The sequence below is a fragment of the Scomber japonicus genome, chromosome 11 (genome assembly GCF_027409825.1).
Source record: "Scomber japonicus isolate fScoJap1 chromosome 11, fScoJap1.pri, whole genome shotgun sequence".
Lineage (NCBI taxonomy): Eukaryota > Metazoa > Chordata > Actinopteri > Scombriformes > Scombridae > Scomber > Scomber japonicus.
The window spans coordinates 5,680,248-5,705,814 of NC_070588.1; the positions used below are offsets into that span (position 1 = coordinate 5,680,248).

At 39.5% G+C, this 25,567-nt stretch overlaps 1 protein-coding gene across 1 annotated transcript; it reads left to right on the forward strand.

Moving 5' to 3' along the window:
- Positions 1–1,163: 1,163 nt before the first annotated feature.
- Positions 1,164–24,891, forward strand: pgap1 (post-GPI attachment to proteins inositol deacylase 1). The gene is made up of 26 exons (XM_053328719.1): positions 1,164–1,406; positions 5,963–6,116; positions 8,659–8,834; positions 10,244–10,415; positions 12,132–12,292; positions 13,307–13,359; positions 13,475–13,541; positions 13,713–13,818; positions 14,649–14,707; positions 15,747–15,830; positions 17,250–17,299; positions 17,386–17,437; positions 18,003–18,080; positions 18,170–18,245; positions 18,618–18,691; positions 18,786–18,837; positions 18,916–18,982; positions 19,582–19,687; positions 20,195–20,233; positions 20,829–21,013; positions 21,156–21,386; positions 21,862–21,997; positions 22,696–22,746; positions 22,902–23,113; positions 24,467–24,571; positions 24,670–24,891. The coding sequence occupies exons 1-26, from the start codon at positions 1,275–1,277 to the stop codon at positions 24,806–24,808; spliced, it is 2,817 nt and encodes a 938-aa protein (XP_053184694.1). The 5' UTR covers positions 1,164–1,274; the 3' UTR covers positions 24,809–24,891.
- Positions 24,892–25,567: the final 676 nt, after the last annotated feature.

A 25,567-nucleotide genomic window follows, 5' to 3' on the forward strand; every position in this document is an offset into this window, starting at 1 on the left:
ATAAACAGGAGGAATTATTATGGTGAGAAAAACCTATTTCAATGTTAATTTGGGGCCCTGACTGTTATATAAAGACACACTTGAGAAACTGAGCTTATCCAATAAATCATGTGACCTTTGAAATACTTTCTGAAGGCTGGAGGTTTAGTGGTTTAGTAACTGTAACGGTGGAAGAAGTGCTATTAATGTATTAAAGTACTGTTATTGTAGATAAAATATAGCTCTTATGACTGTTGTTTTAAGTCAAATTAAAAAGTTAAATTAGGTTTTTGCCTTACATTGAAAGCACATTTTAATAAGCAGCATGAACAGTGCTGTACGGACACTGTTGTTTTAACCCTTACATACTGTTCATATTCAGACTCTTCACAGCTCATAATTAGTCTCCACCTAATTCCTGCATAACAAATCATTCATGAATACGTCATAAGTCACAGATACTACGTGAGATTAATCCTTAATGAAGCTTTCAGAGAGCTGAGAGAGTTTGTTATTCAGTTTTTACACTTCTAGTTTCTGGAGAAAAATCTATATAACTATATTAAATGTGAAGAATGCATCAGTATTTTCTTTTAATTTTTCAATAAAATCTAAAAATAATATCTATCAGCTGCACTCGAACGTTTTCATCAAATTTTAGGTTAAAAGTAAGAAGTATTTAGTGTATTTACTTCATTCAAATGTAAAAAATGGTCAAATTAGACCCTGGACAGTAGGCTATGTAAGGGTTAACACAGAGTTGGGAAAAATTGTGAGCTTGTCCTTTAAAGTAAAGGGCATTTAAGGGATTATATAAAAGGTTTCTACAGGTGGAAGAAGGATTTTAACAAGATAATTGAACTATTTTTGTAGTAAAAACTAAAAAACCATAATATTCTATGTGCATGAAAAACATGTACAAACAAATAGACTGAAATCCTTAAAGATAAGTAAAAAATCAAATTACATAAAAAGCTTTATAACAAATTAAATTTAGCACAACTTAATTTAGCTATTCCTAGTACAGTGTCTTTCTCTCCTCTCCTCTCTCTCCTATTGGTCAGCCTCCTTAACTCCTCTCCTCTGATTGGCCGAGCCGCCTGTCAATCATCTCGTGTTTGTATAGTAAGTGGTTCCTGTTGTGGGGTTGAGCAGCAGCAGCAGCAGCAGCAGCAAGCAGTCTATCTTCTTCCTACCTCCTCTACAGGCTGCCAGAGGAGTTTAACACATAAGAAAATGGACACATGGAGATTACACAGCTGTAGAAAATAAAAAAATAAGTCGCTGTTGAAACCATGAAACTCGCCACTGTGATATTTTACGGGTTATCTCTGGGGCTGCTGGCTGTCGGCCTGCGAGAGTTGCTGACTGGCTTCGAGGAGAACAGATGCAGTATGACCTATATGTTTGAATACCCGGAGTACCGCGTAAGTATCCAAGCTAATTATCACCTTTCACACACAGACAAACACCCATAAATCATTTTGTAGCGTGCAGCATCGCGTTACACGGCTCAGTTACATCATTACACTACACTGGGCTATTTCCTATAACACTGCTACCTGCAAGAGCACGTACAACGTCAGGTGCACATGGCTCTGTGTTAATGTACTGAATGGGTTTCTATGAATTACACTTTACACCTGTGTGTGTGTGTGTGTGGAGAGGTGGAAGTGTGTGTGTGTGTGGAGAGGTGTGGGAGTGTGTGTGTGTGTGTGTGTATGTGTGGAGAGGCGGAGGTGGAAGTGTGTGTGTGTGTGTGTGTGTGTGTGTGTGTGTGTGTGTGTGGAGAGAGGTGGAGGTGTAGAAGTGTGTGTGTGTGTGTGTAGGTGTTGTTGAGGATTGAGATTATCGCCCAAAATAGCCAGATTACAAAACCATAAATCACCCACTGATCCCGCCCAGTAGAGCAAAGTAGCTTTACTAACCCTAACCCTTTTTTCTTCTTTCCTCTCCCATTAATCATCTCACCACTCCTCACATTTATCTGATCACCCTTTGGAGGGGCCCCACCCCTAGGTTGGGAACCACTGGACTAAACTAGCTAACTGTATATAAAGTAGTGTAAACTAGCTAACTGTATATAAAGTAGTGTAAACTAGCTAACTGTATATAAAGTAGTGTAAACTAGCTAACTGTATATAAAGTAGTATAAACTAGCTAACTGTATATAAAGTAGTATAAACTAGCTAACTGTATATAAAGTAGTGTAAACTAGCTAACTGTATATAAACTAGCTAACTGTGTATAAAGTAGTATAAACTAGCTAACTGTATATAAAGTAGTATAAACTAGCTAACTGTGTATAAAGTAGTGTAAACTAGCTAACTGTGTATAAAGTAGTATAAACTAGCTAACTGTATATAAAGTAGAGTAAACTAGCTAACTGTATATAAAGTAGTATAAACTAGCTAACTGTGTATAAAGTAGTGTAAACTAGCTAACTGTGTATAAAGTAGTATAAACTAGCTAACTGTATATAAAGTAGTATAAACTAGCTAACTGTATATAAAGTAGTATAAACTAGCTAACTGTATATAAAGTAGTATAAACTAGCTAACTGTATATAAAGTAGTATAAACTAGCTCCACCTCCAGCAGCTACAACAGTAACATGCTGCTCTAACACTGATGCTTCACTATTAATAATCTAATGATGTCATATATAATAATATATCACTACTTTTACTGTAATACTACATACTACATCACTCATAATACTGCATACTACATCACTCATAATACTGCATTACTTTTACTGTAATACTGCATACTACATCACTCATAATACTGCAGTACTTTTACTGTAATACTGCATACTACATCACTCATAATACTGCAGTACTTTTACTGTAATACTGCATACTACATCACTCATAATACTGCAGTACTTTTACTGTAATACTGCATACTACATCACTCATAATACTTCTGTACTTTGCTGTAATACTGCATACTAAATCACTCATAATACTGCAGTACTTTTATGTACTTAAATATAATTTTAATGCAGAACTTTTCCTCTGAAGTATTTTCACATTGCTGTATTCATACAATGATCTGAATATTTCTTCCTCCTCTACTGATCTCTGAATCCTCGCTGCAGGTCAGCTTAGTAAGACACAGACGTATATTATTTAATCCCCTCTAAAGTCCAGTGAAGATGTTAGTAATGTAATGTAGGTCGTCCTCTTCTGCTCTTCATGCTCACTAATGTGTTCATCTGTCCAGAAGTGGGGCACAGCTGGAGGCGATGAACAGTATGGATACCAACCTGAGTTCAGACAGGAGTGTATTTGTTGTGGTGAAAAGAGGAAGAAGAATGAAAAGAGCAGCATAGATCTTGTTTATGTGGTTAATGGAGCAGCTCTCTCTTGTAGGGCTGAAACTAACACATTATTTCCCTGTAACAGCTAATCTTCCATTATTTTCTCTATTAATCATTTAGTCTATGAAATGTGGGATTTATAATGTCTCAGAAGCCACAATTATATCTTCACTGTGTTTGTTTTGTCTGACTAACAGTGTCTGTTCAATTTACTGTCTTTATATGAAGAGAAACACATTTTCACTGTTGAGAAGCTGAATCCAGAAGATGTTTGATTTAATTTAACTGAAATTGTCACATCGATGAATTATAATAGTTGCTGATTAACCCTTGTATCGTCCTCCCGGGTCAAATTGACCCTATCTTCCTTACTTCTGTCCTTCCTTCCCCCTTTCTTTTCTTCTTCTCTCCCTCCTTTCCTTCCTTCCTTCCTTCCTTTCTTCCTTCGCCCTCACTCCTTCTTTCCTTCCCTCCCTCCTTCCTTCCATCCCTCCTCCCTCCTTTCCTTCTTTCCTTCCCTCCTTCCTTCATTCCCTCCTTCCTTTCCTTCCTTCTTTTCTTCCTCCTTTGCTTCCTCCTTTCCTTCCTTCTTCCTTCCTTCCCCCTTTCCTTTCTTTCTTCCTCCCTCCCTCCTTTCCTTCCTTCCTTCCTTCATTCCCTCCGCCTTTCCTTCCTTCTTCCTCCCTTCCTTCCTTCCCTCCCCCTTCCCTTCTGTCCGTCCGTCCGTCCTTCCTTCCTTCCTTCCTTCCTTCTTCCTCTCTTCCTTCCTTGACTCTAGGACAACAGGAGGGTTAATTGAAGTATCATTTGCAGCTCTCTCTCTTGATCAGATTGATCTGATTAAACGGGGCAGATCAGTAAAATATCTAGTTATTCAATACAATCTCCTGAACAAAAATGTAAAGATAAGGCTGATATAATAGTGTAAAATACCATTGATCTGGGATTTGAGTTATTCTAATGTAGCTGAAGTCTTTTTCTGATCTGCTTTACAGTGAAGTGGTAGAGTAGAGTAGAGTAAACTTTATTGATCCCATTGGGGGAAATTCAAAATTGAACAGTATTCTTGAATAAGAGATTAAAAAATGAAATAAAATATAATAAATGTCAGGTCAGTGGCATTCAATCAGGAATATTATGATTCCTCAGTCCTAAGTGTGATCATACATCTGTGTATATACGACTTTTAATAGTGAATAGATGGATATCACTTGTGTTCATTAAAGGTCATCTGTACCAGAAAATAGTCACTATTTAGGGTTTTCTACTAACATTAACCCTCCTCGAGTCAAGGAAGGAAGGAAGGGAGGGAGGGAGGAAGGAAGGAAGGAAGGGAGGGAGGAAGAAGGAAGGAAAGGAGGCAGGGAGGACGGAAGGAAGGGGGGAAGGAAAGGAAGGAAAGGAAGAAAGGTAGGTGGGGGGAAAGAAGGAAGGAAGGTAGGAGGGAGGGAGGGAGGAAGAAGGAAGGAAGTGAGGAAGAAGGAAGGAAAGGAGACAGGGAGGAAGGAAGGAGGGAAAGAAGGAAGGAAAGAAGGAAAAGAAGAAAGGTAGGTAGGATGGATGAAGGAAAGGAAGGAAGGAAGGTAGGGGGGAGGGAGGAAGGAAGGAACGAAGGAAGGAAGGAAAGAAAGAAAGAAAGAAAGGAGGAAAGGAAAGAAGGAAGGGAGGAAGGAAAGGAAAGGAAGGAAGGTAAGGAGTGGAGGTTCCTGTAAGGATCAATGTTTCCTCCTAACACAGTGAATACACTTTTGTGAGCTGTAGAGGAAAGCTCAAAGTCTCTCTTACACTCAGCTAAAAACCAGTGAATGTAAAATGTTTGGGGATTTTTCAGGCCAGTGATTTCTAACAAGGGGAACTTCTACTGTTACCTCATAGCTCAACTAATTCAATTGTGATATAATTGAAATAATACATCCACATATTCTTGTCAAGAAGGAAACATAAACAGCCAAATAGGATTAAATGATAAGTATGATGCTGCTCTTTTAGAAGTGTACTATAAACAGTAAGAAGCTGCATCAATCTGAGTCATTTTATATTATATCATACAGATGAAAGTGCATTAAAACTAGGCAAGGCAACAGGGCAACTCAAAGTGCTTTACATATAGTGCAAAAGGGAAAATAAAAAAGCAAATTTAAACTAGTTAGCTAGAGAGCAGAGAAGATTAAATAGTTTGATAAAAGTAATAAATAGTGAAATACATAGTTTAAAAAATGCATACAGTTGCAATAGTTAAGCTGCAGTGATGTATAGTTAGTTAAAAGTAATGTGGTTGAGATTATTTAACTAAAAGTAATGTAAACAGATGAAATAGTCAGCTAAAAATAGATAGTTAAAATAATCAGATATTGGTATCATCCTACTTATCCACCTTTTCAGCCTCTCATTATTATTATCATCATTATTTTTAACATAAAATCAGAATATTTTAGGTGTGAGTTGGAGAGTGAGCAGCTGCAGAGTGAGTCTGTTATGTGAAATGTTTTCAGGCGTAGCAAAAGATAATTGAACCGTTTAAAACTGAATCTGTGAATCTGTTCAGTACACTGCCTAATCCCTGTGTGTGTGTGTGTGTGTGTGTGTGTGTGTGTGTGTGTGTGTGTGTGTGTGTGTGTGTGTGTGTGTGTGTGTGTGTGTGTGTGTGTGTATGCAGCGGGTCGCCTTGCCTCGCCGCGTGGCCAGACTGTACCCAGCGTACGGGCTCTACCTGTACGGAGAGGGTCTGTACGCCCAGGAAACCCGTTCCCTTAAACTCACCGGTGCCCCTGTGCTCTTCCTGCCTGGAAATGCAGGCAGCTATAAACAAGGTAGGTGCACGAAATAAATGAAGGGTTAATATTTTAAATTTGAAAACCAGCCAATGGTGAAAAATGTTGATTTAATGTTTCCCAGAACTCAAGTCGACGTCCTCAAATGTCCACAATTGAAACATACTCAGTTTATTACCATAGAAACCAGACAATTTGGAGTTTTTTTAATTAAAGATTGTGTAAAGTGAAATCAGACTTTTTCTTCTGAATACATTAACGAGGTCATAAATGTATTTCTAAAAAAGGTGTAGAAAGCATTTCAACCATTTAGATTTGAATTGTGGAGCTAGGCTTCACAAACTGTGTTTCAAGATTTCTGTGTTCAGGATTTAGCGGACTGCCGTGTTAGCGTAAACCAGCCCCTGCTGCTATAGAGGTATAAATACATTCAGCGCACACTACTACTACAGTCTACAGTTAGCCAGTTAGCTGAGTTAGCCACCGAGCTAGCCGCTGAGTTAGCAGCAGAAAGCTCTCAGACGTAGCGTCCATAAGTTTCGTGTAGAGGTGGTGACTTTGATTGACAGATGACACTTGGTAGGAGGCGGGGTTTCAGCGAACTCGGCAGCCACGCCCACAGTGTTTGGTAGCAGAGAAAAAGGCTGATTTTTACACAACTTTGAAGCCTAATTTCATATATTTGCCGATTTTTTTTTTTTAATCATTCAAATTTGGCAGAGTGGTTAACAACACACTTTTCTGTGGTATGTCAAACTCGGAACACATTTATTCTTACTTTACACAGACTTTAAAGAAAGTCTTTAAATAGTAGCAGATTAATTGAATAATAAACTAACAGGTAAAATTACAAATTGTTGCAACTGTACTATCGACAGTTTGCCTGATATCCCTTATTCCTCTTTGCCATAAAGCTCCATCTTTACCCAAATCTATTAAAAACACATATCATGAACCACAACGCTGCACTTGGTGACATGTTGCTTCATTACCATGAACGCACACTGTAGTTTATTTTGAGTCTCACACACACACACACACACACACACACACACACACGCAGACACACAAACAACGCCCTGCTTGCCAGAGATACTCACTTGAGCACCATGTATGGATTAATCCGCAGCTGAAAATAGTCCTTGATGAGTTTCCTAGAAAGGTTTGTGTGCACAGAATAGACGTCTATCCTGGACAGACTGTAAAAACCCCCACTGAGGTCAAATGTATCATTAAAATTCAATAGACTATAAATAAATAAAATTGACCTCCTTTTTGTTGGATATAAACTAAAGTGCCTGGAAAATTACTGGACTTTTTTTTTTCTTTTTTTTTTTTTCAACCTGGTTTTAAACATTTACAGGCCGATATGATCTCAAGGGGGCCGCAACAGTAAAACCATTGCATAATACCATATATAATACAATCTAGGCTAACCCTGGTAAGAAATACTGATAAAAAGTGTCCAAACCTGCTCAGGAGAACTTTGCTGAGCCAGTTATCTGGTTAATGGATAATCTGGTTAATTATCTCAAGTTGGACGATCAGAAGCCTTTACTGTGAAAATAAGGAAGAATAGCAGCACATTTTATTGAAAAATTGGAGTTAGTTTTCTGCAATTTTCACACTTTGCAAAGTTAAATCCAGTGAACCAGCTCTGGCCTGCAGGCAGTATGATTGACACCCCTAATTTAGACAGTTGGTTTTGGTCTTGTAATGGTATTTGTTGAGCAGCAGCAGCCTATTAAATAAAAAAAGCTTTTGAGTCTTACATGATTAAGTAGCCTAAATTTAAATTAATGATGAGCAGTGTTTATTTTGGAGTCAGAAATAAAACTATCTTGAGTAATCGAACCTGGGACAAAATCCTGTGATAGAGATCCATCCGTATGTGTGTGTGTGTGTGTGTGTGTGTGTGTGTGTGTGTGTGTGTGTGGGAGGATAACACCCTCGCTTTTATTCATGTAAAAAAACAAACACCTTTTTTCTTTTTTTTTAACAGTAACACCGTCTGTTGTTTGTAATGACAGCGGTCCACACTCTCCGTTCTTTAACACTTCTTTAAGCCGATGTATTTTTAACCACAGCTGCTGTTTGATAATCTTAACAACTTCACACTTTATAACAGCTCCAATAAGAGACGTATGAAGTGTTTGAGTGTTTCAGGCGTCCTCCACACAGGAAGATAGTAGACTTCATTTAAATTTAATGAGATTTTTTGAGGTGTAAACTGAGAGTTTTTCTTTTTTTTAGGTCATGAAAAGCTGCCCTGAGGATCTGAAGAAGCACAATAGGCGTTGACTCTTATCAATAATTCAAGAATTAAAATAATAATTTGCACATAAAAGCAGCATGAATTATTCTAGCAGAGCAGAATTACAGCTGGTGGTTAATGGTTTAGGACTAATTCAACTGTAAAATGCTCTTCCTCCAGCACCTGTATGATAACTAAATGTGTCTTTTCCAAATATTTAAAAGCAGCTTTGACTATTGCAGTTGCCTCTAATTCACTCATCTGTATCTAAATCACCTTTTTTTACTTCTCTATACAAACAACACCTGTCTAATTGTCTTCCTGAAGCTCGCTCGCTGGGCTCTGTGGCCTTACGGAAGGCTGAAAACATGGAGGGAGGTCTCCACTTCAACGTGTTCACGGTGGATTTCAACGAGGAGCTGGTGGCTCTTTACGGAGGCAGCTTGCTCCGACAGACGCACTTCCTGCACGAGAGCATCAAAGCCATCCTGAAGCTGTACAAGGTCAGGCCTCAAATATCATCCGCTCGTCAAGACTGTGTTACTTATCTTGCACTGTGTGACAGATGTTGGCCAGTGGAGTAATATTTCAGCGTGGTGGGATACATATCACACTCGTATCGCTTTCTATCACCTTCCACATTTAACCTCAAGGCATGTTGTAAGTGCTTCGGATTAGAGAGCGTCTCATAATAGTAAAGAGGTTTGTCATTGCCACAATAACACAATGTCAGATACCTCAATTGCAAACATAACAAGCAGCCAACAGGATCAGAAAATACAGCTAGCATTAAATAGTCCACAGTTAAATATTTAATCAACACGATAAAGTGGATTTAACCTGTAATATATGCAGTTATAAACAGCTACAGAGGTGTTTATAGTCAGTTTGAATGCCAGCAGCCTTTTCTGGCTCGAAGTTTTCTTTGACGTGAACTTTAAAAGCAGCATGAGACAACTAAAGCGAGAGCTACAGGGAGGTCTGATCGTTTGAGGTGCAGGTGCACCAGTTAAAAAAAACAACTGCAGAGAAATATAATTATTAAAAGGAGCAGTCCTTCTAAAATCATGATGACTAACAGAAAGTGTGACATCAAAAAGGAGAAACATGTCTATATAAAAATGTGTATTTTTTTCTAATGCTACTTTTTTGGTACATGCAGTGGATATAGAAAGACTTGAGACCTCTTATGGACACTTTATTGTAGTGTAGATTTGATTTAATGGATAAAATGATAAGCATATACTCAAGACAGCACTGGAGTGGCTTGAGTCCACACTTAAATCCCCTACAACACCTGTGGAGAGAGCTGAAGATTCCCATTCAGAGCTTTAATTGCTGCCAAAGGGTCTTCTACCCAGTACTGAATTAAGAGTCTGAATACTTACATGATTTGAAGATTTCTGTTTTTGATTATAAAAACATGTTTTTACTTTGTTATTCTAGGTTCTAGTGTAAAGTTAATGGAAATTTTATCAATTTAAAACGAAATCTACAGCACAATAAAGTGTGCAAAAAGTGTGAAGTGGGTGTGAATAATTTGTTAATTGACTGTATATAACCTGACCGTAACATAATAAATGGATTATCTTGTGTTCCCGTAAAGATTCCCATGTTCACAGGTTTTTGTTTACATCATTATGCATGTTATCATAGTTTGCTCAGTGAGGGTTAAAACACTGTGCACTGACAATATAAATCAGCAATCAATATATTTATTAAATTTGGGTCATATCACCATGAATGACAGACTTTGGCTGATATGAGGTTTCCCTATTTACTACATTTACACTTCTGTATTATGAAGCGCTGAGTCAGATTTCAGAACAGTTGGATTTTCCCACTAAATGACTCTGATATTGAATGCAGCATTATGATTTTGACTGTTTTCTGTATTTTCTTGTCTTGCTAGCACTTGAAGGCCCCCCCTCAGAGTGTGGTGCTGGTGGGTCACTCCATGGGAGGAGTGGTGGCTCGGGCGCTGTACACGTTACCCCGCTTCAACACAAACCTGGTCAGCCTCATCATCACGCAGGCCTCCCCTCACCTGGCTCCCGTGCTGGCCCTGGACCCCTACCTGCTGGGTAAGAACCGCTCGGGAACATTATATCGATACTGTCGGTGTCTGATTTAACCCTCCTGTTGTCCTTGAGTCAAGGAAGGAAGAAAGGAAGGCAAGGAAGGAAAGGAAGGAAGGAAAGAAAGGAGGAAGAAGGAAGGAAAGGAGGGAGGGATAAGGGAAGGAAGGAAGGTAGGGGGAGGAAAGAAGGAAGATAGGAAGGAGGGAGAGAGGGAAGAAGGAAGAAGGAAGGTAGGAGGGAGGGAGGGAGGGAGGAAAGAAGAGAAGGAAGGTAGGAGGGAGGGAGGAAGGAAAGAAGGTAGGAAGGAAGGACGGAGGAAAGAAGGTAGGAAGGAAGGTAGGAGGGAGGGAGGAAAGAAGGAAGGAAGGGAGGAAGAAGAAAGGAAAGGAGGAAGGGAGGAGGAGGAAGAAGAAAGCAAGGAAAAGAGGGAGGAGGAAAGAAGGGAGGAAAGAAAGAAGGAAGGTAAGAGGGAGGAAAGAAAGAAAGAAGGAAGGAAGGAAGGTAGGAGGGAGGGAGGAAGGAAAAAAAGAACAGTCAGAACAGTCAAGGTCAGTTTATCCCAGGAGTACGACACAAAGGTTAAAGAAAAACTCAACAGTCAACAGAGAGCAGGTTTCTCAATCCTCATTCCAAGCCGACGCCTGCTGACCTCACTGATAACGAGCATACTTTCAACCAGAAACAAGGAACTACTCCGTTCAATCAGGACAAACCTGCTTACGTACTGAATGGAGCTCTAACTGACGCCGAACATTTACATTAAAATACAAAAAATACCTGAACGCTCAATCAGAGTTCCCTTTAATTTTGTTTTGTAATCCACACCCCTTTTAAGTATAAGTAATAAGGTCGGTGCCACAGTTTAGTAAGTCTTTACAGGCCAACAAGAGTCATTAAAAATATATATGGGTCAGGAACAAATAAGGGTTGTTAAGATGAGAAATTAAAATATATCTAAAATGTTGTTTTTATATCATTTGAAATGACATTTGTACCAAAAGTAAGACTGAATGCTCCTGAAAATGTCAAATGGTGTAACCACAAAAGAATGATAAACATTAAGTATTTTATCCACCTAGAGAAAGAACAAGAAGTAGGGGGAAAAAAGAAAGAATGAAAGAAAGAGTAGGAAGAGAAAGAAAGAAATAAAGAAAGAAAGGAGAGGAAGAAGAGAAGGAACAAGAAGTAGGAGGAAAGAAAGAAATAACCACAAAAGAATGATATATATTAAGTATGTTATCTACCTAGAAAGAAAGAAAGAAAGAAAGAAAGAAAGAATGAGTAGGAAGAGAAAGAAAGGAAGAAAGAAAGGAGAGGAAAAAGAGAAGGAACAAGAAGTAGGAGGAAAGAAAGAAAGAAAGAAATAAAGAAGTAACCACAAAAGAATGATAAATATTACATATTTTATCACCTACAGTTTAAGTGGACTAATACTAATAATTACTGTACATGTTTCCTGATCTCCATGGTTACCCAGATTAAATGTAATATTTAGAACAATTGTATTCCCTTACCTTTATTTAATATAAAAAGTTATAATGTAAGATCATGCCAAACTAGTTGATATGGTGTTTTATTGAGAAGTTTATTGAGTTGAATCATTTGGTACAAAGTTTTTATGGTTACACCACTTAGACATTTTTGCCATAACCCTCTAATATATTCTCTCAAAATGGATTAAAAGCAGAATTTGTATGCTATTTATTCTGCTCTGTGTAGATTTCTACTCTGCTGTGCGACAGAAGTGGGTGAGCCAGGCGAAAAAGCTCAGGAATGTTACAGTCCTGTCAGTCGGTGGTGGTTACCGTGACTACCAGGTCCGCTCCGGTCTGACATCCCTACCTTGTCCCCCAGAAGACCCCAATAAGTTGTCACTGGTGGTAAGTGTCACTTTTAAGTTAAAGAACTGAGCCTTTTTCTACAAGCTCTACTTTTTCCTCTTTCTGCCAGAAACAGGAAGTCATTTATTTGTTCAGTTTTTTAAATAATCACAATGTTTGTTTCCTATAAACGCCCATGTAGAAAACCCCTGCGTCACGTGCATATAATTTAATAGCACAGAGCTTTAAGCAAGTAAAGAAGTAAATAAAGAAACATAATTTATAAGCAGTGAGTAGTAAAAGTAATCCAGAGTAAGTATAAGTTGTTTTTATGCTTGTGTATTTATTATTTATTCTTCTTTATTATTTTTTTTGTTGATGCTCGTTCTATTTTTACTATCCACACAGCTAGATATAAAACGCTTTACAGTGACTTTCACATGGCTATACCTTACCTAGAAACTCAGAGATATGAGCTTGACCGAGCTGAGGAGGAAGGGGGAGGGGCCTGTGAGGAGCAAGGGGGATGGTCATGTGTGCGTGAGCAGTGATCGACAGCTGTCAGACACTCCATCAGACACAATCCTGGCTCTTATTGGTTCTTTTTGTCCAGTCGTGGTGGATTAGTTTCATGTAATGCTGTCTTTACATAGTGACAGTCTAAGCAAATATGACAAATAGTTACTTTTATAAGATTTACCAACTGCAGCTTTAAATACCTGAGCCTGTTTCTACAAGCTCTACTCTTTCCTCTTTCTGCTGGAAACAGGAAGTAATTTTAAGTTTTAAATTTTAGGCACAGAGGAAAAATTAGTGTCACTTTAATCAAGTAAAGAAGTAAATAAAGAAGCATAATGTATAAGCAGTGAGTAGTAAAAGTAATCAAAAGTAAGTATAAGTTGTTTTTATGCTTGTCTATTTATTATTTATTCTTCTTTATTCTTTTTTTTTATTGATGCTTGTTCTATTTTTACTATCCACTTTGCAGCTGTAACACTGTAAATCTCCCCATCATAGGACTAATAAAGGAATATCTTATCTTTATATTTTAATGTCCTCTTGTATTTTTCTAAGGCAACTGCGGTTCCAAGGACATGGGTGTCCACCGACCATCTGTCCATCGTTTGGTAAAAAAATAACATAGCTTTCTATTTTGGTCTATTTTTAACTGTTTGTAAAGGACTATATTTAAATATTTATGCAGATGAGAGAAAAAAAGTGTGTTTGTCTTTTGTGTTCCAGGTGCAAAGAGCTTGTTCTCGCTTCTGTCCGAGCTTTCTTCGACCTCATTGATCCTGAAACGAGACAGGTCAGAACAACAAACAGCGATACAGCCTTATTAAATCTGATAATGTGTAAAAGATGTTATATAATGTTATCCATCCTGAGATGAGTGAGAGTTGAGTTCACCCTGTGAAATATTGCAATTATTTTAAGCATGTCATCTGTTTCCAAACTTATCAGTGTGCTTTTATTTTAGTTCACAGACGACCCAGAGAAGAAAATGACTGTTCTGAACCATCACTTCATCAGACACCCTGTCAGGATGCTGGAAGAAACTCAAGACACTTCCATCTCCATCCTAGGTTAGTGTCCTGTCCGATCCACATGTTTTTTGTTTTTTTTATCATATATCAGCAAGTCATACCTTTTTATATCTGCTTTGTATTTCTGTCTTAATTGAGTTCTTGATTGTGTTCTCCACTTTTTTTTAGCATTATGAATCAAAATGACTTAAAGGATAATTACCGTCTTTTACAACCTGGACCTTATTTCCAGCATAAAATACGACCATTTACTCACCCAGACAACTTTGGTGTCATTTGGAGCCGTATAATGAGAGTACACGGGGCACTGAAGCGCAGCCTCTATATAACGCATCATCTGCCTCGAAACTAGTTAATTTCACCAATATTTAGTTATGATACGTTAATGCTATTCCCCTCCGAGCCCGCAGTGGCATATTATCATCATCTGTAAGTTGACCTACTAACCTCTGATCTGGATCAATGATAAACCGATCATCCAGATCAGAGGTTAGTAGGTCAACCTGCAGACCCTGGATGTTGATAACATGCCACCACGGGCTCGGAGGGGAATAGCACTAACGTATCATAACTAAATATTGGTGAAATGAAATAGTTTGGCGGCAGATAATGTGTCATATAGAGGCTGCGCTTCGGTGCCCCGTGTAGTTGCATTATACAGATATACGCGGCGCAACACTGGAGCTAATTTCGTCCGAACGACTCCAAATGACACCAAAGTTGTCTGGGTGAGTAAATTATCGTACTTTATGCTAGAAATAAGGTCCAGGTTGTAAAAAAACTGTAATTATCCTTTAAATTGTGATGGAGTGATACTATTTTAAAATAACACTAATTTATGGTTTTCACCCTTTTTTGTAATTTTCCAGATTTTCCTGAAGCGTGGAGTGAAGTAAACACACTGCGTCTGGCTTATACAACACCGAAGGTACCATACTTTACACTGACATCATAAAGAAACTCCTTATTTACAGTCAACAAGAATACTGATTAATATTTAAGGACTGCACTTAAGATTTTCAGCTCTCTACTTTTTGTATTCATGGCCTTACTGAAGCCCTTTTTATCCAGTTGTAAGTGTCGTAGTTATTTTAATAATCATCTAAGACAGGGGTGTCAAACATGCGGCCTGCGGGCCAGAACCGGCCCGCCAAGGAGCCCAATCCGGCCCACTTTCCTTCCTGTATTTTCCTTCCATCTTTCCGTCCACCCTTCCTTCCTTTCTTTCGTTCCTTCCTGTCTTTCCTTCCTTCCTTACTTCCATCTGTCCTTCCTTCCTTTCATCTATCCTTACTGTCTTCTCTTCTCTTCCTTCCATCCTTCCATCCATCCTTCCTTCGATCCTCTCTTCCTTCCTTCCATCTGTCTTTCCTTCCTTCCTTACTTCCATCTGTCCTTCCTCCCTTCAATCTTTCCTTCCTTCCTTCTTTTATTTCTTTCATCTTTCCTTACTGTCTTCTCTCCTCTTCCTTCGATCCTCCCTTCCTTCCTTCCATCTTTTCATCCTATCTACTCTTCCTTCCTTCCATCTGTCCTTCCTCCCTTCCTTTCATCTTTCCTTACTGTCTTCTCTCCTCTTCTTTCAATCTGTCCTTCCTTCCTTCCTTCCTTCCCTCCTCCCTTCCTTTCATCTTTCCTTACTGTCTTCTCTCCTCTTCCTTCAATCTGTCCTTCCTTCCTCCCTTCCTTTCATCTTTCCTTACTGTCTTCTCTCCTCTTCCTTCAATCCTCCCTTCCTTCCTTCAATCCTCCTTTCCTTCCTTCCTTCCTTCCTTCCTTCCTTCCTTCCTTCCGGCCCACATAAGATAATATTGGGCTGTATGTGGCCCTTGGATGAAGATGAGTTTGACACCCCTGATCTAAGAGAACAAAGCTCCAGTACAGACATATGTTACTTTACTTATAATGATGAAAGCTCAGTTGTCTGTAGCTCTAAGTGCTCAGTGTTTCACTCTCTCTGTCTGCAGGAAGGACAAGTCAAATACTTTGTGTTTGCACTGTCGAGTCGGAGGAAAGCTTACAGTCATTTCTACTGCAGGAGCAACAACATGGTGAGTCTGTGGGTTTATCCAAAGCTCCGTTTATATGTTTGGACTTTAAATATTGTGTTGAACAAGGTGGTGAGTAGGAGTGGGCGATATGGCTTTTATAATAATAACTTTATTTGAGGGTAGACGGAGATTTTTGGCTCTCCTCGTACTCAGCCGGGTGATTCTGCTTGAAGTGGTGAAATAAGTTTGTTGTATTGTCACCTTTTGTTGTCACAGTCCTCTTGCATTTCTTACATATTACTGTGGTTTGTTGTACATCTGATGTTTTGTAACCAAACCACCTCCACGTAACTGAAGTCGCTCCTCTTTTTGGTAGGCTTTACTCCGACCTGATCAGCTATATCGGATCGGCCGATATTTAGCATTTTATGCAATTAGTGAGATCGGCTGTAATGTCTTAATTCGCCGATCTGATCAATGTCGTCATGTTGAAACTTTTTGCAGATGGCCTGTGTTTTTTTGTGTCTCATTTACTCTGAAGAAGTTCCACACCACCGACATATTTGTCTGAATCCAACAGTTAGTTTTGAGCCCTGTCTCGATGTTACGGACAATAAAGTTTTTTGAATCTTGAATCATTAGCTGTCGGATTCAAACAAACATGTGGGTGTTGTGGGCAGACAGATAAAACACAAGCTATTTAACAATCTGAGCAACACTAAAGAACCTCGTGGGGAAGCATCTGCAAAATGTTTCAACACCACAAATGTACCTGGATAGGGAACACGAGGAGGAGCATGCCGAGTTTAAGAAACGGAGCATGGACAAAGAAGACGTGATCGGATCGGTGATCGGTTTATTTAAACTCACTGATCGGTGATCAGCCCCAAAAATCCTGATCGTGTAAAGCCTACTTTTTGGTATTAACTCCTTCACCGTGGAGTCAATAGCAATCTTACTTTTACTGTCAGACATGCGTGTTGTTGCTGTGTGAAATGGTTTGACTTATTATAATATATATTCAAAATTATACCAACATAATTGTGAACAATACAGTACGGCACTCTCCTAGTAGTGAGGATTGAAGTGCAACAGTCACTCTGTAAGTAAAGCAGAAATCACAATAGTTCATCTGGTCAGAAACTATTATAAAAAATATTGGACTTAAATGAAGTAAAGGAAGTGCCTCAGTTAGTCAGTGTGCATTTATTATTGTGTATAGATCTATTACACAACCTTGAGCCCCTGCTTGTATTTTTAAATTATTACTGGGACCTTTAATACTGAGTTTAAATATATATAAAAACTAATTTATGGTCAGTTTTTTCCAGCATGTGTCCTAGTTTCTCTAATAGCTAGGATCCCTCGTGTACTCCTGGAATATGTGATGTCTTATCTGTCAACTTTGTAATATCTTCACCACCCCAAAAAAACAAGCTTAAAAGAAAAAGTAGATTTTAATGTATTATTGTCTAACAGGAGATGAGCAGCTGGGTGTACGGCTGCGTGCAGAGGAACGGCTCTTCATGGTAGGAAGATGATGAACACCTCCTTTTATTCTTTATCAACATGTTGGTTTCATTTTTATACACAGAAAGTCTTGTTTTTCTTCCAGTGTGCGAGCAGTGGATCTGTCCATGGAGACGGAGCTTCTGCCTCCATACAAGGTGATTTATCATCTAAAGCAGGGGTGTCAAACATGTGGCCCGTGGGTCAGAACAGGCCCGCCGAGGGGTGCTATCCGGCCCTTTTCCTTCCTGTGTTCTTTTCCTTCCTTCCATCTGTACTCCTTATCTTCCTTTTTTTCCTTTCTTCGTTCCTTTGTTTCTTTCTTCCTTCCATCTGTCCTTACTCCCTTTCTTTCATCTGTCCTTCCTTCCATCTGTCCTTCCTACCTTCCTTTTTTCCTTTTCTTCGTTCCTTCGTTTCTTTCTTCCTTCCATCTGTCCTTACTCCCTACCTTCCTTTTTCCTTTCTTTGTTCCTTCCTTCCTTCCATCTATCCTTCCTTCCTTTCTTCCCTCTGTTTTTCCTTCTTTCCTTCCTTCCTTCCTTCCTTCCTTCCTTCCTTCTTTCCTTCCATCTTTTTAATGATCCGGCCCACATGAGATCAAAATGGTCTGTATGTGGCCGTTGAATGAAAATGAGTTTGACACCTCTGATCTAAAGAGAGTCCAGTCCAGTCTGAGCTGCTGCTGGTTTCTCTGAACTCTCTCTCTTTATTTCTCCTCAGGTCCTGATTCTGAGTCTCAGTGATTTGTCTTCAGTTACTCATCTGGTTGTTTCGGCCTCCAACCTTAACGGCAAACAGGTAATCAAGACTTCATCACTTCTTCCAAACAAGCAAAGTTAGCTGTTACTTAATTTCTTACGATAAGTGTTTGTTTGTTTATCTCACAGTTCACAGTAGAGTGCGAGTGGCAGAGAGAAGAATCACAAACTCTGTCTCTCCCAGTACCGCATGTCCTCTCCTTCGGTAAGTTGCCTTCCTGTTAATTAGGGCTGCATCAAATAGTCTTATTATCAGCTATTTTGATGATCAAATACTCATATTTTGTATTTTTTTTTAAGGAGGAAAAGTCAAAAGTCTCTGGTTTCAGTCTCTTAAATGAACATAATACAATTAGAATGAATATTTTCTGTTACTGTTTTTTGGCTGAAACAAATCATTTAAGAACGTCACCTTGAACTTTGAGAATCAACATGGACATTTTATATAGATTTTATATATTAACTAATCCAAATAGATCATAACGTTTTCATAGCTGCAGCCTTACTTTTAACTCTAAAACCCCCCAAATGAAAAGAAGCATGTTCAAACTCAATATTTATTTATATCTATTTCTAGGTTTGACCGCCAGCGATATCACAGTCAACTCCTCCGGTCTTCTTCACACCATCGTGCTGCAGCATTTTCACCAGGTATGTTTCATTATTTTAATTTTGTGCTGCCATCATCATCTCTGTCTGTTAAAACTCTATCATTAAACTTCATTAAACACTTCTGTGTCTTCAGGTCTATCAGGCTTTCAGAATCACTGTTGCCAGCCAGTGTAAAGTGAATAAAGGTAAGTTTTCCTCCTGTAATGTGGACAAATGTAAACAAGCTAAACATTTAATAATGATCAGTGATTGTCTGTCTACAGATAGATTATCCAACGTGTACAGGATAAAGGTCCCGTGGTTTCGGGAGGACTCTTTAACCACAGCGAGGTGAGTTATGGCGCCTTTCCACTACACAGTTCAAGCTCGACTCGACTCGGCTCAACTTTTTTTTGTGTTTCCACTAGTGATAGTACCTGGTACCTGCTACTTTTTTAGTACCTGCTCTGCTGAGGTTCCAAGCGAGCCGAGCCGATACTAAATGTGATGTCAACAGACTGCCAGCCTCTGATTGGTCAGAAGAGTTGTCGCTGGAAGACTCATGAGCCCTCCCACACAAGAATCAAACCCGGCATTTTAAATACCATACGGCTCAATTTTGTTGCTTTGTGTGTGACAGAAAGCCACATACAGCAGCAAATACACCATCGCCTCCATGTCCTCCATTGTTTATGTGTTTGTGTCGCGTATAAAACGAAGTCACGGCAGTTTCGCGAAGCCGTTGCTATGACGGCCCGGCCCACGTTGAGTAGGTACCTTTTTGTAATGGAAAAGGTCGTTCCTGGAACCGTGTCGAGTCGAGTAGTGCTGGAACTGTGTAGTGGAAAAGCGCCATTATTGTCAAAGTCTCCACTATGTTGTTTCCACCTTTTTTTTTTTTTTTTTTAACATCAGATTAACGCATCATATTCTCTCACTCTTTCCACCAGTGTGCCATCAGTGACCGAGATCTCAGGGATGCTCCACACAAGTCGTCCAGACAACACCTCAGGCGTCCTCCTCCAGCTCCACACTGCCCCCAACTGCCAGTATAAGGTACTACGCTCCTCCTCCGTGTCAGGAAAGAACTGCAGCCTCGTTTTCCTCCAAATCCTGATGATGATTTTATAATGACAGACGTGTTTTTAAAGGACCAGTGTGTAGGATTTTTAGCAGCATCTAGTGGTGAGGTTGGAGATTGTAAATAAATGAATACGCCTCCCTTCACCTTCCCCTTCAAAAGGACTTCATTGTAGGACTGTTAAAAACCCAAAAGTCCCTCTTTAGATCCAGTGTTTGGTTTGTCCTTTCTGGGTTACTATAGAAACATGGACCTGCTTCCCATATAGATATCAAGGCTCATTCTAAGATAATAAAAACTCCAATATTTCTTATTTTCAGGTGTTTTTACACTAATGAAAACCTACTCATGAGTATTATATTTAATTTCTGCCAAGTCAATTCTGCTGGATGCTGTTAAATCTTACATACTGGTCCTTTTTAAACATCAAAAAGGACATGATATAATAAATAATGACATGTTTACTCTGATTTTAATCTCAGGTGTCAGTCAGGACTTCATTACCCAGGGTGCTTGGACAGGTAAAACAACTTTATTCTCTTTTTTTTTTCTTTGGGTGTGATCAGAATATCCTCATGTCCTGAATATCACTGAGACATTTTTAACCCTCCTGTCGTCCTCCCGGGTCAAATTGACCCCGTCTGTTTTGACTCTTCCTTCCTTCCTTCCTTCCTTCCGTCCTTCTCTCTTTCTTTCCTTCCTCTCTTTCCTCCATCCCTCTCCCCTACCTTCCTCCCTTCCTTCTTTCCTCTGTCCTTTTTTCCTTCATTCCTTCCTTCCTTCCTTCCTCCCTCCTTTCCGTCCTTCCTTCCTTCTTTCCTTCCTCCCTCCCTCCCTCCCTCCCTCCTTCACTCTTTCTTTCCTCCCCCGTACCTTCCTCCTTCTTTCCTTCCTTCATCTTTTCCTTTCTCCCTCCCTCCTTTCTTCCTTCTTTCCCCTGTCCTTCCTTCCTTCCTTCCTTCCTTCCTTCTTCCTCCCTTCCTCCCTCCTTTCCTTCCTTCTTCCTCCCTTCCTTCCTTGACTCGAGGACAACAGGAGGGTTAATCATAGCAGCTCAATCATGTCAAACCATCTCGTCTCTGTAGTGAAACATATCTGCTCTCTCATATCTGGCAGATACTGAGGTTCTGTGGTCCCATGGTGCCGGTGTACACAGCTGTAACTCTCCTCCTGGCCTGCGGGGGGCAGCTGTCCTCCATCAGGAAGTCTGGCAGAGCTGCAGCCATGGGCCAGGTGGTTGGAAAAGGCCTGCAGCCTCATAAAGTCAACCTGCTTGTTTTCACCCTGCACATTTCACTCAGGTAGGTTACAAGTGATTTCAACTCAATTTATACTTACTAAACATTTGAAAAAGGAGCTTTCATTCATATCCCCAAAATCTTCTGACTAATACACAAATGTTCTCAAACTGCTTTTTCTTCTTCTTCTTCTCTCTCCCTCCAGTTGTAGCTGGTTTAAAGAGGTCTGGTCATTTCTTTACCTCCCTCCTGTGGATGCTCTCCCTCCAACTTTCCCCGATGCAACGTTTCATGAGGGTGAAGTCCCCGTCGAAGAGTGGCCTCGCCTCATGTCCCCTCTCCTCTACCTCTTCGGGGCAGCCGTGGCATATTGGGGCAGCGCAATCCTCCGTCTCATCATACGCCTCGTTTCATTAGTATTAGCTACACTACACAGGTAAAGTTTCTATAAAGAGGGGTGAGGTTTGAAACTAGAATTATTATATGATCTATTGGTACGTTTAAAGCAGCTATAGCAATGGACATATGAAAGGCATTTTGTTAATTACCTGCTTAGCATCAAATGACAGCCAGTTGTCGAATAGCTGGTGAACAAAGCAACTAAAGAGTCAGATATTTCTCTTTTTTAAGAGTTTTTAGAGAGCAATAATAGTTAAAAGAGAGTGAATATTGGACTTAAATTCACCAGATTGACAGAAACACGACTCTAAATGAGCGTTAATGTTGCTCATTAACTGCTGAATGTGGAATTAAGCAGCTGTTTGTTTAAAAGGAGACCAAATGTCACAGCTTGTGCCTCCCAAGTGGCCTAAAAATGAGCTACTGCAGGTTTAAATGTAAAAAATGTATAACCTCCTTTTTAAATATAATTTTCTGGCTGCTGATTTATATATTTTTTGTGTTATTTACAGACCTTCAGTCTCTAGAGACTGCGGCACCTTGCAGCTGCGGACCCAGGTCCTCATCACTCTGTCTCTGGCTGTTTTTGGCGGAGTGTCCTGCGGGGCGATGTCGCTGTCTGTGGCCTTTATGCTTCACCTGTACAGGGTGAGTCTCAGCACATTTGGCACAATTTAAGCCATTCTCCGTCATTTTACTCTACTACCACTGACTTTATTTGTCTTGTGTTGTGCCAAGCTTATCAATAGGTAGAATAAAGCTACAGTATAGTTGGGAGTTTAATTTGCAGTGGGACTGAACAGTTAATCAAACTTTTATCAAAATCACAATATGGTCTACTGTCATTTTCAAATCACAGGAGGCACAATGTTTGTTTTGAGTTAAAATAACATTTTAATTAAGTATTGAAGTATTGAGGAGTCCTGGCCCACACATCATACCCTACAGACTTAAGAAAACACCTCAGATCCCCACAAAAAAATGACATTGTAATCATTTTAATATGTTTTTCAATGAGAAGCACCTTTCACAGAAACAAAATTCATAAGAATAAAACTTGAAAACACATAAAAACATGCAATCAATGAGTGAGAAGCAAGAAAAACAATAAAAACCAGATTAAAACACAACTAATAATGTATATTGTAAATATATAATGTAAATTGTGTCATTCCCCCTCTTATACTCAAATCATATCTTAAATGCAATATCACTCAAAATAATTACAATTAGAGATTTGTGTGTTTTTATAGTGTTAGAAGATCCACTGAAACTGTCTCATCCATTAAAACATTGCAATTTTAAACAGTTCTCTTATTGTGTTTTTGTCTCTGTTGCATGTTCAGGTACTCAGACTACAGATGACAGAAAGATCTTTGAGTCACATGCTGAATCTGGTAAGACTCTCATGCAAAGCACCCCGAGGAGCCAACATCTCAGTGTGTGGTTCCAGTTGATGTGAATGCAGAGCAAAGGATAATAATCTTTTAATTATTTCTAAATTACCCTTTTTAACAATAATAATTAAACATTTCCACATTATTATTTTCAGGCTCCACGGAAGCACAAAGAAACCGAGAACGGCAAAGTCGACGTCGAGACATCAGTCAAGTCCAGGGAATGTAATGGCGCCCCCTTGCTGTCTGAGTGCGCTCTGCAGGAGGTGAGGGATGATCTGCAGCTCCACCTCTGCTTGTCAGCTGTCCTCACACTGCCCGTCATGCTCAGCGCACCTTCACTTATCCACTGGATCCGCAACCTGAGGTACAGTATTAAAACCACAGTGAGTCAGTATGTGAGAGCCCTGCTGAAAGTGTGTTTATTAATATCCCATATTCAATAAATATTCTAATTAATTCCACATATTTATTAAGAAAAACGCTAAATAAACTACATGTAGAAGTAGAGAACAGCTGTAGCATCTCCAGCTTAAGTACTTAATTTGTTAAACAGCTCAATTACAGTTTCCACTACCTGAGGTGAAGCAGAGAGAGAGCACGCTGTGATTTCTCGCTGTACGCTGAAGAGGCCAAGGCATGAAGGGCTGGCAGATGTTTGGTGTTTTTTGGTTCATTACACAACTCTTTAGGGTACATTCAGACTGTGCCAGAGCAATTTGTAGAAGCATGTTATTCTTTCCCCAAAAACTGAGGTTGAGAAAACAAGAGATTGTGGATCTTAAACTGTGCATGGAAAACTGAGCTTTTGGAAAAAAAATGACGTAATTTGGTCCAGCCGTTCAAATGAATCAAATCAATTCTTCGATATTTCAACTTCACAGTGTTTTTAGTGCCAAGTCCCTTTTTTATACTTCCATCACAGCTCAACTGGGAAACAAAAAGTGGGAATTTGATGCTAAAAAGACAATAAATGTGTCAAAAATCCAGTTTATATGACTAACTCAGACTGCTGAAGCTGAATAGAAGCGTCACATCAAGTTTTAAATGTGGATTTTGTCCATTATTTACATTCAAAGCACATTTGAAGGAGATCTTTTTAATAGTCAGTATGAACAGGAGGAATGATTACAATGAGGAAAACCTCTTTCACTGCTCTTATAGACACCTGACTGCTGATTTATGACACATTTGGAAGAATTGTGAGCTTTGTCCTTTTTAATTTCAAGTTTACATCATGGTCATTTTGTTTAAATTATCTGCATGATATGGCTGCAATTCAATACAAAATACTGTATTAGTACGATTATGTCTCCTGTATGTTATATTACTACCATAGACTGTGTAAAAGAAATGGTCGTAACAGCCGTGACGTCACCCATTGGTTTGTGGACTGCTGCTCGGAAGCCAATAGTTTCGAATCTGGGCAGCGCCATCTTGAAAATTTCAGGTGCATGCTGGGAAAAATAAAAACACGGATTCTGCTTATTGTATAGAGACGGAAGTCCTTTTGAAAACAAAACGGTCGCCCCCTGGTGGCCTTTTGATAGAATGCAGCTCTAAGTTACTTCCGTGTTGGCCTCATTTCAGAGGACCAGAACGCCCCGCCTGATAACTACATGGTAAATGTGTGCAATAATACAGAATTTAGGGAGTACATGTGGTTGAAATGTTTGTCTGTTTTTAACCTAAGCTGTGATTTTTATTTATTTTTTTGCAGGTACTCCACCCAGTTGGATCCTGATCCTTGTTGGCCGCACATTGTGCCTCTAATCATTGTCTACATGCTGCTTATTAACTGTAACACTTTAAAACTCAGCAACAGGTAGGAGCATCACCAACACACACTTGGTTATCACTTTATTATCTTACCGTAGTTAACGGGAGAATTCAGCTACGATTTTATCTTCTATCTCTTTTCAGTAAACTTCTGCCTTTGACGTCCTGCCTCCCTCTGCCCCTGTCCATCGCCATGGTGATGTTCTCTCCCCTCCACCTCTACAGAGTCACCTACTTCCTGTTGGCGACGCTCGTCCCTCTGGCTTTGTGTTGTCTGCTCTGACGGTATCTGGCTGCTGTCAGCCCTCATCTCTACCATAACAAGCCTTTCTCTAAGTTACAGCTTGACTCACTGGAGCCGGTTGAGACTGAACCGCGTTCGTTCCCCGGGAAGACTTGCTGTGGAGCAGAGCCATAGACATACATAGCTTGGGGAACTGGCTTGCTCGATGTTAGCACTAAAAGCTCCACGGTGATTACGCTTATGTTTTTAAAATGAGAGGATGTAATGGCCTTGGAACATTTAGTGCGAATATGGCTCTGTTTTATTGATCTGAAAACCAAGTTTGCCTTACTCTGTATATCTATAGCTCTGCCTTCAAGGAGCAAGAACTCCGCTACCAGTGAAGCTACTGATACTAGAGATTCTCAACAGGGTGTTACTGTTACAAAACTTGTCATTTTTGGTTTTGTTACTTTTTTAATTTTATTTTCACTTGTCTACAGTGGCAATAGTTCACTGTGGTCACGACACTGTAAACTCCTACACTGCCTACAGCTTAGCGATGATTTCTAGTTGTGTGTTTTATCTTTGCCCACTGACTGTTGCAGCACTGCCACAGAAGCGGATGGCAGTGCCGTACGTTCATTCCCACAAGAAAATCCCAAAGTGAACATGTTTACATTCTCAGTTACATTTTTTTTTTTTTTTTTTTTAAATATAGCAGAATTAGGTTGGGCGAAAATTAGGCGAAATTAAGGTCAGTCCTGGAAAAGGCTTTAGGAGGTTTTAACTAGAGCTGCAACTAACAATTGATTTATG